At 32.6% G+C, this 15,876-nt stretch overlaps 1 protein-coding gene across 1 annotated transcript in view; it reads left to right on the top strand.

Moving 5' to 3' along the window:
- Positions 1-15,876, top strand: part of aldh1a3 (aldehyde dehydrogenase 1 family, member A3) — a 75,753-nt gene that overhangs the window by 21,477 nt on the left and 38,400 nt on the right. Inside the window, exon 5 of the mRNA XM_056461003.1 lies at positions 9,875-9,936. Within this exon, the coding sequence (XP_056316978.1) occupies positions 9,875-9,936 (62 nt within the window). The remainder of the gene's footprint in view (positions 1-9,874; positions 9,937-15,876) is intronic.

Below are 15,876 nucleotides of genomic sequence, written 5' to 3'. Positions count from 1 at the left end.
ATTTGTAAAAATGTAGACAGCGTCCTCTAGTGTATTTGTTATCTAAAAAGTACAACAAAATGTACCCTAATTAACGTACTTCAGATTCGCAAAAATGCACAGAGAGACCTCTAGTGGATTTGTCATGTAAAAGTACAGCAAAACATACCGTAAGTAATGTATTTCAGATTTGTAAAAATGTAGACATCTCCCTCTAGTGGATTTGTCCTGTAAAATGTATAACAAAACATACCTTAAGTAATGTGTTTCAGATTTGTAAACAAGTAGACAGTGCCCTCTAGTGGAATTGTTATCTGAAACGCACAACAAAATATACCCTAAATAATGTATTTCAGATTTGGAAAACTGTGGACAGCGCCCTCTAGTGGATTTGTCATCTGAAACATACTGCAAAACGTACCCCAAAGAACGTATCTCAGGTTCGCTAAAATGTAGACATTGCCCTCTAATGGATTTGTCATCTGAAACGTGCAAGAAAACTAACCCGGAGCAATGTATACTCCAAGTAACGTGTGTCAGATTTACAAAAATCTAGACAGCACCCTCTAGTGGATTTGTCATCTGAAATGTAAAAAAGTACCCCAGGTAACATTTTCAGATTCGCAAAAAAAATGTAGACAGCGCCCTCTAGTGGATTTGTCATGTAAAATGTACAACAAAACATACCTTAAGTAATGTGTTTCAGATTTGTAAACAAGTAGACAGTGCCCTCTTGTGGAATTGCTATCTGAAACGTACAACAAAATATACCCTAAATAATGTATTTCAGATTTGGAAAACTGTGGACAGCGCCCTCTAGTGGATTTGTCATCTGAAACATACTGCAAAACGTACCCCAAGGAACATATCTCAGGTTCGCAAAAATGTAAACAGCGCCCTCTAGTGGATTTGTCATCTGAAACGTGCAACAAAACGAACCCGGAGCAATGTATATCCTAAGCAACGTGTGTCAGATTTACAAAAATCTAGACAGCACCCCTCTACTGGATTTGTCATCTGAAATGTAAAAAAAGTACCCCAGGTAACATTTTCAGACTCGAAAAAAAAAATGTAGACAGCGCCCTCTAGTGGATTTGTCATGTAAAATGTACAGCAAAACATACCTTAAGTAATGCGTTTCAGATTTGTAAACAAGTAGACAGTGCCCTCTAGTGGAAATGTTATCTGAAACACACAACAAAATATACCCTAAATAATGTATTTCAGATTTGGAAAACTGTGGACAGCGCCCTCTAGTGGATTTGTCATCTGAAACATACTGCAAAACGTACCCCAAAGAACATATCTCAGGTTCGCAAAAATGTAGACAACACCCTCTAGTGGATTTGTCATCTGAAACATGCAAGAAAACGAACCCGGAGCAATGTATACCCCAAGCAACGTGTGTCAGATTTACAAAAATCGAGACAACACCCTCTAGTGGATTTGTCATCTGAAATGTAAAAAAAAGTACCCCAGGTAACATTTTCGAATTCGCCAAAAAAATGTAGACAGCGCCCTCTAGTGGATTTGTCATCTGAAACGTGCAACAAAACGAACCCAGAGTAATGTATTTTACATTTTGCAAAACTGTAGGCCGAGGCACATATTTGCAATGAACCGGGCCTACTAAATGTGCTGAGTCGCTCCAGTCTCTGCACTGTCAGAAGTCGGTGGCGGAGGCTTTTGGGAACGTCCAGTTTGCCTGAAATAAAACCGTTCTAGATGGCGTGTAAATGTAATCTTTGATAAGCGGAGCTGTGTGGCTGATGGCGGCCCCAGATGAGCTTTTTGTGTGAGGGAGTCATAGAGTCTGTAATCTTCTCCACACACGGCGCTGCGCAGAAACTGGAGAAGGTCAGCTCTGCTGGATTAACAGCCACGGCTCACTGTATTCATGCACACATTCATCAAATGTCACGCAACTTTCATACGCTGCTGTCACGGATTGTCTGAGTGCGCTGAGCAGCTCTATATTTAATTGGATGACTTTTAGAAGTTCATATTAAAGGGTTATTTACACAAGGGGTTTTTAGTTCACACGAATATGAAATTTCAGTCATCGTTTACTCACCGTTCACTTGGTCAAAATCTATTCGAGTTTCTTTTGTTAAAAACAAAAGAAGATATTTTGAAGAATGCTGGTAGCTGGCAACCATTGATTTCCAATTGAATGAAAAAATACACTGGAAGTTGATGTGTCCCAGCACTGTTTTAGATTTTTAAAGATTATTTACCCAATAGCCATTAACCATATTATCACCCCTCACATTGGTAAAAAAAAACTTTATTTTCTGATTAATGCACTTAATTTCTTAGGTTTGGAACATTGTAAAATCTGCTAGGTTACACACAATGACTTCATGTTGTCCCAACACAAATCTATTATGTTAACTTAATTGTTTGTACAATTTTAAGTTGATTTAACATAGTACAAGTGTTGATTCAAGCAGCAAAATTTATTTAATTGAGCGAATGCCATTACACTCTTAAAAAATTCTGGCTTGCTGTGACCCAATGTTGGGTCAAATATGCACTGAAAAAAATTATTTGTTGGATTTACAAAGTTGTTTAAAGGGCACCTATGGTAAAAAATCAACTTTTCAAGCTGTTTGGACAGACATATGTGCATGTATGGTGTATAGACCGTCATATTGGGGTGATACAAGCACACCCAGTGCTTTTTTTCAATTTAACAACATAAAAATGGTGGACCAATTAGAGCGGTTTTCAGATCAACCGCAACTTTACATAGGAGAGCGGTCCCCCCGCCCACCAATATTGATTGACAGGCGTGTCATCATATCCTCAGTTTGTTGATTCACGTCCGCCATTTTCAGCTTGAGTCGAAGCGATATCACTAAAGGAACACCCTTGCTCTATTTTTAGATGCAAGGCTCATTGGGCTCAACACAAGAGCAATATTCTCCACATTATCGCTCTAATCAGAATTATTGGTTGTATCTTTAGGTAGGTTTGCAAACATGTGTACTTCTCATTGAGTCTACCTTATACATCAGCCGTTTGAATTTCTCGCGATCACAGAAGCTCCCTGTGATCTTAACTAGGTTCTGCTGTACCTGACGCTGTGCCATGCTTTTTAGAATTCTAAACATAGGTTTCTATCAGGGTACACACAACGACGCGACAATTCGGGACACATGTTTCTGCCGCACCACAGAGAGTGTCTGGTGTGTCTTCGAGCGGCGCATCCAGTGCCTCAGTCAAAGTTAATTCAGTGTGCGTGGTTATTAATCTCGGTGTACAAGCTCGGTACTTGAAACTAGCACACAGTTGGCTGTAAAAATGTACAAAGACACATATGATTTTGTACTCTCTGCTTGGTCTGTGTCCGAGTCGTACATGTACGACTGATTGCTGATCCTCTCACTCATGCTCCTTCTCTCAGTCTGCCCAAACACAGAGCAGGTGAGCTCATGGCTCCGCCCCCTTGTTACGTTGGCGGGAAGCCGAAATAATCTACATGTGAAGCAACACACCCCTAAATCAGCGAACTATGGACACGCCCCAACATGACACTTTTTAACACATTATAATAAAAATCTGAATTGTGTTTTAAACTGAACCTAAACTGGCACACTCAGAAGAACCCTAATATTAATATTAAATCACAAAAAAGAGGTAAACTATGTGCCCTTTAAAGTATGTTTATATGGGCTGAATTTAAACAAACAAATTAAACTTAGTAATGTTCAGTAAATAATTTTTTTCAAGGTCTACAATCACAACTTTGGGTTAATTTATTCTATTAAATTTAAAATACTCTTTTTAACCCAATGGTTGGATTTGTCCATTGAGCCAACATTGGGTTACAACAACCCAGCAATTTTTTTGAGTGTACAGTGAACAAATAAAGAGCAAATTATTTACATTTTCAAGCAATTCTTTAATAATTGTCATTTATTACCAACTGGGATCATACGAATCATACAACAAAAGGGAACAAGAACGTGCCAGTCTGCCAATCTTCATGCCATTTTCCAACAGAAAGGTTCAGGTGTGAAGGAATTTGTATTAATTTTTCAACATTGTTAATAATAAATGTCTCTATAATTATGATCAAATCAACATATTAGAATTATTTTTGTATTGTGTGACAAAAAAAAAAGGTGTGTTCAGTTCGCTAGGATCAAGAACGTGATCAAGAGTGAGTTTTACAAGTTTAAAATTTTTTAAAACAGAGCATGTGTGTAATGAAGTACAGCGACTCACAAAAACTGCATCAAATACTGATTGGTAAAGTTCTTACTGTAGTATTTCTCACAAACGTGACGTGAGATTTGCTTCCTGAGGCAGCCGAGGGTGACGATTGAGGCATGTTGCTGACAGGCACGTGGGAACGGTGGGCGGAGAGGACTATCCTTAAAGGCTCAGTACAAAAAAACAGCAACCAAGTTTTACCGGCTATAATACAGACAGTTCAGACAGCTATAATAAATAATCTCATGCGTGTTTTGAGCTCAAACTTTACAGACACATTCTGGGGACACAAAAGACTTATATTGAATCTGAAAAAAGGGGTAACCTCGGTGCCCTTTAAATAATTCACCCTTTCCTCTCAAAGGGTATGTGATCTTCTCAAATGGTATACAGTTGCAAACTTCTGAGATCCACAGTCCAATTGGTACATCACTGTCTGTTTTCTATTAAAGCAATGCACTTTTTAGCTATTGTCAGCAACATTTCTGTAAGTTTAATAGCATAAGTTTCTTCCCTCAGGCAATCCATCTCATGAACACTTGATGATAATAATTGTGGAACCAACATCACTACTTGCTATACACTTTTATACACATATACACTTATTTAACAACACACTTTACATGCCAATTTGCACATAACAGCTGCACATATAGAGTTGTATATAGTAATAAACACGTACATACACTTGTCAATCTGTATATTTGCACTCACTACTTACTTCTATTTTTAAAATATATTTATTATCTGTTTTTTGTCCTGTCTCTGTTATCCTGTTGCACTGTAGAAGCTCTGTCATGAAAACAAATTCCTCGTATGTGTGAACATACCTGGCAATAAAGCTCTTTCTGATTCTGATTCTGAATTCAGCTGTCAATCACAGTAATGAATTACATTTTAATTAATTAATATTTCTACATTTTGGATTAAATTAATGCATTAAAATAATAAGAGTATAAATTAGTAACTGTATACACTCTAAAAAAGGCTATGTTGTCATAAAAATGTGTCCATTAAAATGAACAAACCCAACATGGGGTTAGTTTTTTCTATTAAATTTATATTGTGCTTTTTAACACAATGTCCATATTTGACCCAACATTGGGTTACAACAACCCAGCTTTTTTTTGAGAGTGCATATAATGCAAATTTGTTTAAAACATCCATATAATGCTGCCTGCCACTTATCACGGCTGCAGACGCATGTTATTTGGAAGAGAGAAATGCTCTGTTTTAGCTGTAAAATTACTTCAACCATTTTCCATCAGCCATTATCACCTGCAAGCTTTTCCAAGCCTTTATTTTCTCATTATTGCACTTCATTTCACATGTTTTAATCTTTACGCAGTTTCTGTAAAAATCAGCCTTTGCACAATACCTACTGTAAAAAAGAGGCCATTCAGGAACTGTATACGTCTACATTATCAAGTACTTTTACTTGACATTGTATACTTTCCTGTTCATTCATGCCCTTTAAAAATGCTGGGTTGTCGAAATCCAACATTGGGTCAAATAGGACAAAGCAAAAATGACCCATTCCCCGATTTTTCTTTTTTTTTATCATAAATATATATGCTCAGGGGCGGCACAGTGGCTCAATAGTTAGTACTTTCACCTCACAGCAAGAAGGTCGGTGGTTCAACGCTGGGCCAGTTGGCATTTCTGTGTGGAGTTTGCATGTTCTCCTCGTGTTGGCGTTGGTTTCCCCCGGGTGCTCTGGTTTCCCCCACAGTCCAAACACATGCGCTTATAGGTGAATTGGGTGAGCTAAATTAGCGGTAGTGAATGTGTGTGAATGAGATTGTAGGGGTGTTTCCCAGTGATGGGTTGCAGCTGGAAGGGCTGGAAGAGCTGGAAGTTGGCGGTTCATTCCGCTGTGGCAACCCCAGAGTAATAAAGGGACTAAGCCGAAAACAAAATGAATGAATGAATTTTCCTGTTCTTTCATGTCCTTTAAAATGCTGGGTTATCAAAATCCAACATTGGGTCAAATATGGAAAAAGCAAACCTCTGGGTTAAAAAGTGTATTTTAAATGTAATTAAAATGTCATTTTTTATGTAATTTAAAACACTCAGTGTTGGATTTTATTTTTTATCATAAATATATACAGTCAAGCTTGAAATTATTCTTGCAACTGGCAAATTGTGACTTAAAGTTGTTGGAATGTAAATAAAATATGGGAAATACTTTCTTTTTTCCACAATGAAGCACATTGTTTTACATTTCTAGTAAAAAAAAACCTTGTTGGTTGAATAAAAGTAACTTTAAGTCAGAATTTTCCAGGGGTATTAACAACTTGTGCTTGACTACATATACATATATACAGTTAAAGTCAGAATTATTCACCCCCTTTTGATTTTTTTTTTCTTTTTTTTTATATATATTTCCCAAATGATGTTTAACAGAGCAAGGAAATTTTCACAGTATTTCCTATAATATTTTTTTCTGCTGTAGAAAGTCTTATTTATTTTATTTTAGCTAGAATAAAAGCAGTTTTAAATAAAAAAAAACATTTAAGGTCAAAATTATTAGCCCCTTTAAGCAATATTTGTTTACGATAGTCTACAGAACAAACCATCTTTATACAATAACTTGCCTAATTACCCTAACCTGCCTAGTTAACCTAATTAACCTAGTTAATCCTTTAAATGTCACTTTAATCTGAATACTAGTATCTTGAAAAATATCTAGTCTTAAATTATGTACTGTCATCAAGGCAAAGATAAAATAAAAAGAAACCCGTTATTAGAAATGAGTTATTAAAACTATTATGTTTAGAAATGTGTAGAAAAAATCTCCTCTCGGTTAAGCAGAAATTGGAGGAAAAATACTGTAGATGCATAAAAAACAAACACAGCCAATTAATCTAGCACGATAAATAAATAAGCCATTGGAATCCTGAACTGGATACCGGCTGGAAGCAGGAAGTGCTGAACGGGCCAATCTTCATGGCATTTTCCAGCGGAAAAGGTTGAAGTGTGAAGAGCGTTGATAAAGCAGCGCCGCTACCTCACGTTACCCCGCTCTGGTCATCCGACTCCTGGGAGACGCGGAGGAGCGCTGAGGGTGAACAAAGCCGAGCGTTCCAGCCAAGAGCCGATCCGCGGCCGGTTTGAACCTACGCCCAGACTTCTCACACACCGCAGCCCTCTCGCGTTTCACTGTGTCTCCGGTGAAAAGGATTGAGGGAGGGAAAAAAAAAGAGCAGTAGAACATATACAGTCGAAGTCCCCAAATTCTGTTTAACGTAAAGAATGTTTGTTAAACACATTTCTAAACATGATAGTTTTAATAACTCATTTATAATCGCTGATTTATTTTATCTTTACCATGATGACAGTGAATAATATTAGACTAGATATTTTTCAAGATATTAGTATTCAGCTTAAAGTGACATTTAAAGGCTTAACTAGGTTAACTATAGGTAAGTGAGGTTAATTAGGCAAGTCCTTGTACTGTATAACATAACAGTGGCTTGTTCTGTAGACTATCGAAAACAAATATAGCTTAAAGGGGCTAATAATATTGACCTAAAATGGTTTTAAAAAATGTAAACCTGCTTTTATTCTAGCCAAAATAAAACAAATAAGGCTTTCTCCAGAAGAAAAAATATTATCAGACATACTGTGCAAATTTCCTTGCTCTGTTAAACGTCATTTGGGAAATATTGGAAAAATAACACATTTCACAGCAGGGGTAATATCTTTGACTTCAGCTGTACGCTGTTCTTGACCGGAGCTTTGTGTGGGTCGTTGAAACCGTCGCTGTGTGCTTTTCCCCCGAAGCTTTCTGTCTTTCATGTTTGCTTTTCACTGGCCACATCCAAGAGCTTCCCAAAGAAACAATGATTGGATATCAAAGGGGAGATTTACAGTACCGTGTGTGTGTGTGTGTGTGTGTGTGTGTGTGTGTGTGTGTGTGTGTGTGTGCGTGTGTGTGTGTGTGTGTTTACAGGTTTACCTGCACTGTAAAAAAAAAAAAAAATCAGTAAATGAGCAGTTTTCTGTATTTTCTGTAGAATGTGTTTTTATTATGGGATAAATTATGGGATTTTGATCTTTCTTCCAACAACTTTCACCCATAAAAAGTTTGTAAAAGTGACTTTTATGCAAATTTTTAATAGATAAAGTGATATGTTGTTTAGTTTGGCGTTGTATATTACGCTACAAAACTTTTACCTTCTGGTCGACACTACAGAGCACTGCGCACCAGAACAGCCCGACACAGAAACAGTTTCTTCCCTCAGGCAATCCATCTCATGAACACTTGATGATAATAATTGTGGAACCAACATCACTACTTGCTATACACTTTTATACACATATACACTTATTTAACAACACACTTTACATGCCAATTTGCACATAACAGCTGCACATATAATGTTGTATATAGTAATAAACATGTACATACACTTGTCAATCTGTATATTTGCACTCACTACTTACTTCTATTTTTTAAATATATTTATTATCTGTTTTTTGTCCTGTCTCTGTAATCCTGTTGCACTGTAGAAGCTCTGTCACCAAAACAAATTCCTAGTATGTGTGAACATACCTGGCAATAAAGCTCTTTCTGATTCTGAAAAACCTTGTAATAAACTGCCTGTACATTTTCTATTATGTTCAATACAGACTCATTCTGAAAAAGTAACCCTGTATACATTTCTGGAGATTACGAATTATGTAGCCAGAGGTACGTATGGCTGCATTTTGTCTTTAAAACGAACGATACGGGGCGGTATGACGCTGTTCCTTTTTGCGCTTACAAGCTGACCACTTACCTCCGCAAGGACAGCTTTTCCGCTGTTACCAGTTTTCCCAGTGGTTCACCATGTACATTGGCGGACTTGAGACGCAGAGAGGAGTTGACCGCGACAATGGGGTTCAAGTCCAGCGAAGAATGGTTTCAGACAGCGGATAAAACAAAAACAAAGGCAAAAAATAAAATAAACAAGTAAACAACAGGGTGAGAATGTGGTAAGATCTGAAAATGTGGTACAAATCAGGTGGCCACGAGGGCTTTTCTATTTTTGGATTGCTTTTGAAAACTGTCGGTTGGGTTTAGGGAAGTGGGTGGGCGATGGCCGATCAATGCTTTTGAAAACACTAACGGTTGGGTTTAAGGAAAGACGAGGGTGGTTCAGTCATTTGGTCAGTCAGCGACTTGACCGCGACCTCTGGTGGATTTACATGAGAAGAGATCTTAAAAAGTGTACACAGCAGCCTCTGGTGGATTCACAAAAACAAAACCTGAAAAAAAATGTACCTCCTGGGATGTATTTAGCGCTCTCCAGAAATATATACAGGGGTACTTTATCAGAATGAGCCTGGGTTGGTTATTTTACAGACTTATTTCTCTCTATATTATTTCTTATATTATTTTAAACTACTCAAATGTCAATAAAAGTCATTTTGTTAAACTGCAGAGTTGAATTTTCATCAAAAGTCAACAGAGCAGAGATCAACATCCCATAATGCAACTCACAACTGTAAATAAACAGAAAACACAATTTGTGCGTCACAAAATACAAAAACTGCTCATTAACAGATGTGTTTTTGCAGTGTATACTTGCAAGGGCCCAAAGAGGAGATGTTCAGTGCTGTGTAATGTTTACTGCCCCTTCACTTACTTTTGAATGTGTGTGTGTGTGTGTATGTGTGTTTCTTTCAGATGACAACTTTGTGTGTTTTACCAAGCATGAGCCCATCGGTGTGTGTGGAGCTATTATTCCGGTGAGTTTGTGGATGTTTAATTATATTACTAATATATTAAAAAAAGTAGCTTTTTAGTGACTGTCGCTTTAAATTCAAATGAGATTGTGCTCTTTTGAAAAGAGGGCGGAGCTACAGATGTCTGTGTGTCAGCATAGTGGCAGATTCAAAAACAAGACTAATGTTCTATACTATTGAGGGAGAGAATGTTAATCAAAGTGTTTCTGCAGACTGTTTTTCCAAGGGTGATTATAAAAAAATAGAATTAATTATTTAGATTGTTAGAAGTTGGTTATATTCACAGACTGCTGCCGCACAACTGTGTTTAAGCTTTTTATAAACAAATTATAGGTCCCTTATAATGTTCAATTCTTGCTAATAATAAGTCATTTACCTTGACGTTTGCCTCAATGAATTCCTAATTTGCTGCTTATTATAAGGATTAAGGTAGTAGTAGTAGTAATAGGTATTGGGTGGTTATAAGATCAGTAAAGTATGAACTAATAAACTAAATTTTTAATAATAGGCTATTAATTAATCACTAATTAATTAATGGTTATTCTATTTATTATTGAGAATTTGGGCTTAAAGTGTTACCATAAAATTAAGTAATTTCATGAAATAAATATTTAACATTAAATTACTTTTAATGATTGATAATTTTTTTATTATTATTAAACCATTAATAATATCAGTAAATCATTATAAACATCTTTATACTATTCTTCAATACCTAAACTAGCATGTCTATCTAAATCCAACAGTATCAAAATGTTAACAAGAATCAGATTTGCAGTGTTTATCTCCTCAGGGCATTAGGACTCTAGCCAATCTGAGTGATAAATCACACACACACACGCGCACACACACACACACACACACACACACACACACACACACACACACACACTTTCAGCCACTTTTATAATAATTCAAATGCATGTACATAGATCTTTAGATTTAATTGCCATTTTTAAATTCATTTTTAGCTGAAGTTATTTTAGCTTGTTTTATTTTATTTTACTTTATTATTTATTTTATCTTTTGTTTAGTTTAATTTTTGTTTATTTATTTTTATTATTTACTTTATTATTTATTTTATTGTGTAGTATTTAGTGCTACAATTATTTTATTTTGTTTTATTTTATTTTGTTTTTTATTTTATTTTGTTTTATTTTTTATTTATTTAATTTATTTACTTTTTGTTTTGTTTATTTTTTATTTAGTTTAATTTAAATTTTTATTTTATTGGGTAGTATTTAGTGCTACAATTATTTTATTTATTTATTTTTTTGTTATTTATTTTATTTTTATTTTTATTTATTTTTTATTTTTTTATTTTTATTTATTTATTTATTTATTTTTTGTTTTGTTTAATTTTAATTTTAATTGTATTGTGTAGTATTTAGTGCTACAATTATTTTATTTATTTATTTTTTTGTTATTTATTTTATTTTTATTTTTATTTATTTTTTATTTTTTTATTTTTATTTATTTATTTATTTATTTTTTGTTTTGTTTAATTTTAATTTTAATTGTATTGTGTAGTATTTAGTGCTACAATTATTTTATTTTGTTTTATTTTGTTTTATTGTTTATAATATTTTGTCATTTTAGTTTTATTTTTAGTTATTTTTTATTTATTTATTTTTATTTTTAATTTTTTCATTCTATTATTTATGTTATTATTTATTTTTATTTTATTTAGAGTAAATAACATCTCTATATATCATACATACATAATATGTATTTTTTCAGCTACTTTTGTAATAGTTTATTCATTCATTCATTTTCCATTGGCTTATAGACCCTTTAATCATCAGTTCATCACAGCAGAATAAACTGCCACAGCAGAATGAATGTTTTACACAGCAGATGCCCTTCCAGTACTGGGAAACACCCATACACTCTCACATTCACACACATACACTACGACCAATTTAGTTGATTCAATTCACCTATAGAGCATGTGTTTGGACTGTGGGGAAGCCGTAGCACACTGAGGAAACCCACGCCAACATGGGGAGAACATGCAAACTCCACACAGAAATGCCAACTGACCCAGCCGGGACTTCAACCAGTGAACATCTTGCTGCGAGGCGACAGCGCTACCCACTGCTACCTACTGCCCATTACTTATTTTTATTTTATTTAGTGCAAATAACATCCTTACTATCTATTTTCAGCCACTTTAATAATACATAAAATACATTCAAATAAAAAAATTAACTGTTGTTTTTTTTTTATTAAATTAATAGAACCAGATTTAACCCAATGTTTGAGTTGGTCCGTGTTTAGCCCACTTTGGGGTTAATGAAACCCAGCATTGTAGCAAGGTAAAGTTTCTCAATGTTATAATAATCTATATGTCTATATATCTATAATTCAGACATATTCAATTTTCCATATTTTTATTAATTTTTATCTACATTTATTTTACTTTGTTTTGTTTTATTTTATTATTTATTAATTTAATAATTTTTTCGTTTTATTTTTATTTATATATTTTATGGTGTAGTATTTGGTGCTACAATTATTTAATTTAATTTTGTTTTATTTTTTATTTTGTTATTTATTTAATCTTTTGTTTTGTTTTGTTTTATTTTTATTTATTTATTTAATTTAATTTATTCTTTTTTTTTTTTTTTTATTTATTTTATTTGAATATTTACTTTATAATTTATATAATTTATAATTTTATTGTGTAGTATTTAGTGCTACGATTATTTTATTTAGTTTTTATTCTATTTTATTATTTATTGAATTTTTTTGTTTTATTTTATTTTTATATATTTTATTTTACTTTTTATTTTTATTTAATTTATTCTATTATTTGTTATTATTTATTTTTATTTTATTTTATTTAGTGTAAATAACAGTTCTACTATGTATATTTTTAGCCACTTTAATAATAATTTAAATACATTCAAATATTTTTTTTAAACTGCTGGGTTAATTTTTTAATTAAATTAATAGAACCAAATTTAACCCAATGTTTGAGTTGGTCCATATTTTACCTAATTTGGGATTAAATAACCCAGCATTGTAGCAAGGTAAGGTTTCCCATCTTTATATACAATAATCAAAATTAGCAATAAAGCATTATTTTACATCTTTATCCCAGTCGTCAATACATAAACATAGCGCTATGTAATCTAATCTAATTTCTAAATCCAACAGTATCAAAATGTCAACATGACTGACGTTTGCACAGTGTTTATCTCCTAAACGCATTAGGATTCTGCAGATCAGAGTGTTGAATCACACACACGGCGGCTCTGTTTATAAACTGTAGCCAACGCCTGTCTCGAGTCTTTCAGAAGTATGTAAGGAAACACCTTGAATACAGAAAACGCAGACGAACACAAATACAGCACTCCCTCGGCCAGACATCAGCTGTATTAATGACTTTATGAATGTTTATGAAGCCTGTATGAGCGCTGGAAAGGCCTGTTGTCTTTCTTTGACGAAACTCTAGCAGATCTTTTGTCCAGCTGGAAATCCTCACTAAATCCACAAAGAGAAAAGCAGCGTGAGCCCTGAACCATCAAGCGAACGTGCGATTCCAGTGTAATTAAATATCTGACTTACGCCCACTAATGATCTGAATACACGCTGTCAAGATATACTGGGCTGGCTCATTTAGGACCTGAAATCAAAACCTCAAACACTTTACCTCAAGTTTTGTTGTTGACATTCTTTCAGATTTATTTATTTATTTATTTATTTATTTATTTATTTATTTATTTATTTATTTATTTATTTATTTACTTATTTATTTATTTATTTATTTATTTACTTATAAGAAAATTTTATTATTTAATTATATAATAAAATTGTATTTATGTATTTGTTTATTTATTATAAAAAGATTATTGATTCATTTAATTATAATAAAATAGTAGGTATGTATTTATTTAAATATTTATGACAAAATATTATTTTTATTTATAATAAGAAGATTATGTTTTTGTATTCATTTATTTATTTAAAATATATATTTTTATTTATTATACAACTATTAAATTATTGTTTATTTAAAAAGCTATATTTATCAAAATGAATTGATATATGCCCACTAATGATCTGAACACACGCTGTCAAGAAAAAAAAAGCTAGATAACAATGAACGACTGCTGTTTTAGTGCTGGCCCACATACTGTATGACCTGAAATCAAAACCACAAACAGTTTCAGTTAAATTTATTTATTTATTTATTTATTTATTTATTTATTTATTTATTTATTTATTTATTTATTTATTTATTTATAAAAATATTATTTATTTATTTATTTATTTATTTATTTAACTATAATAAAATATTTATTGATTTATAATACAAATATTTTGTATTTATTCATAATAAGTTATTACTTATTTGTTTATTTAATTATAGTACAAATATTATGTATTAAGTCATTTATAATAAAAATATAATTTATTTATTTATTTATTATACGACTATTAAATAATAATTTATTTTTTTAAAAACTGTATTTATTAAAATAAACAGCTTTTTTGTGACACACCTATTTTGGTGCTTCCTTTGATTACTCCAGTATGTCACCATAGCTTTCTGCCACAAGCAGATGTCATCAGGTGGTTCGTTGGACTGTAAAAGATATGGATGTAGTATCCATGAGATCCGTACATTCAAATAAAAAAATTTACTGCTGTTTTTTTTTATTATTAAATAATAGAACCAGATTTAACCCAAAGGTCTGTGTTTTACCCAATTTGGGGTTAAATAACCCAGCATTGTAGCAAGGTAAAGTTTCTCATTGTTATAATACAGTAAGCTATATGTCTATATATCTATAATTCAGACATATTCAATTTTCCATTTTTTTTTATTTTTTATCTACATTTATTTTACTTTGTTTTATTTTATTTTAGTATTTATTAATTAAATTATTTTTTCGTTTTATTTTTATTTATTTATTTTAATATTTTTTTATTTTATTGTGTAGTATTTGGTGCTACAATTATTTAATTTTGTTTTATTTTTTATTTTGTTATTTATTTAATCTTTTGTTTTGTTTTATTTTTATTTATTTATAATAAAAATATTATTTATTTATTTATTTAACTATAATAAAATATTTATTGATTTATAATACAATTTATAATACAAATATTTTGTATTTATTCATAATAAGTTATTACTTATTAGTTTATTTAATTATAGTACAAATATTATGTATTTAGTCATTTATAATAAAAATATTATTTATTTATTTATTTATTATACGACTTTTAAATAAATAATTTATTTTTAAAAAAACTGTATTTATTAAAATAAACAGATTTTTTGTGACACACCTATTTCTGCTACAATCAGATGTCATCAGGTGGTTCATTAAAATGTAAAAGATATGGACGAAGTATCCGTGACGTCACCCATAGGTTTCTGAAGAGAGCAAATGAAGCAAGAAGTAAGCGTGGCCAACCGTTGCCATTTTGTTCGCATGTCATCGCACCCACCGGGGGTGACCAAATAAGGGCAAAGAGGCGGAGCGTCAGTGGAGCTACAAACGCCTGCTAGCATTTTGCTTAGACAGGCTTTTCTTTGGGGGAACCCTTACGTGGTTCTGACCACATGTGCTTGGCTGTACACTATATCAATAAAGTGTTTAGACTTTTAAAAACACTGTAGTAATACATTGAGCCACTAAACATTGTTCTTATGACGTTTTTCTACAGGAGGAAAACGCAAATTACTTCCAAACACTTCAAATATAGTGTGTGTTAGTAAATGTAAGGCTATTAATGAAATCCAGGCATTACACTGTATGACAACGCTTCAGATGACTGTTCTAGAGCCTACAGCTAATCAATCTGTCAGATTCTGGAGTGCACAACAGAAATAAACAGTGGCAGTTCTGGGGAGAAAGCTTGACCTCCCCTCTGGCCCCCCTAAATTAAGACGCATATTTTTATGTCAAAACATCACGGAGAATT

The sequence above is a fragment of the Danio aesculapii genome, chromosome 7 (assembly GCF_903798145.1).
Source record: "Danio aesculapii chromosome 7, fDanAes4.1, whole genome shotgun sequence".
In the NCBI taxonomy this organism is placed as follows: Eukaryota; Metazoa; Chordata; class Actinopteri; order Cypriniformes; family Danionidae; genus Danio; species Danio aesculapii.
The sequence above is the reverse complement of the archived record's forward strand: the minus strand, read 5'-3'. Positions and strand labels throughout refer to the sequence as shown.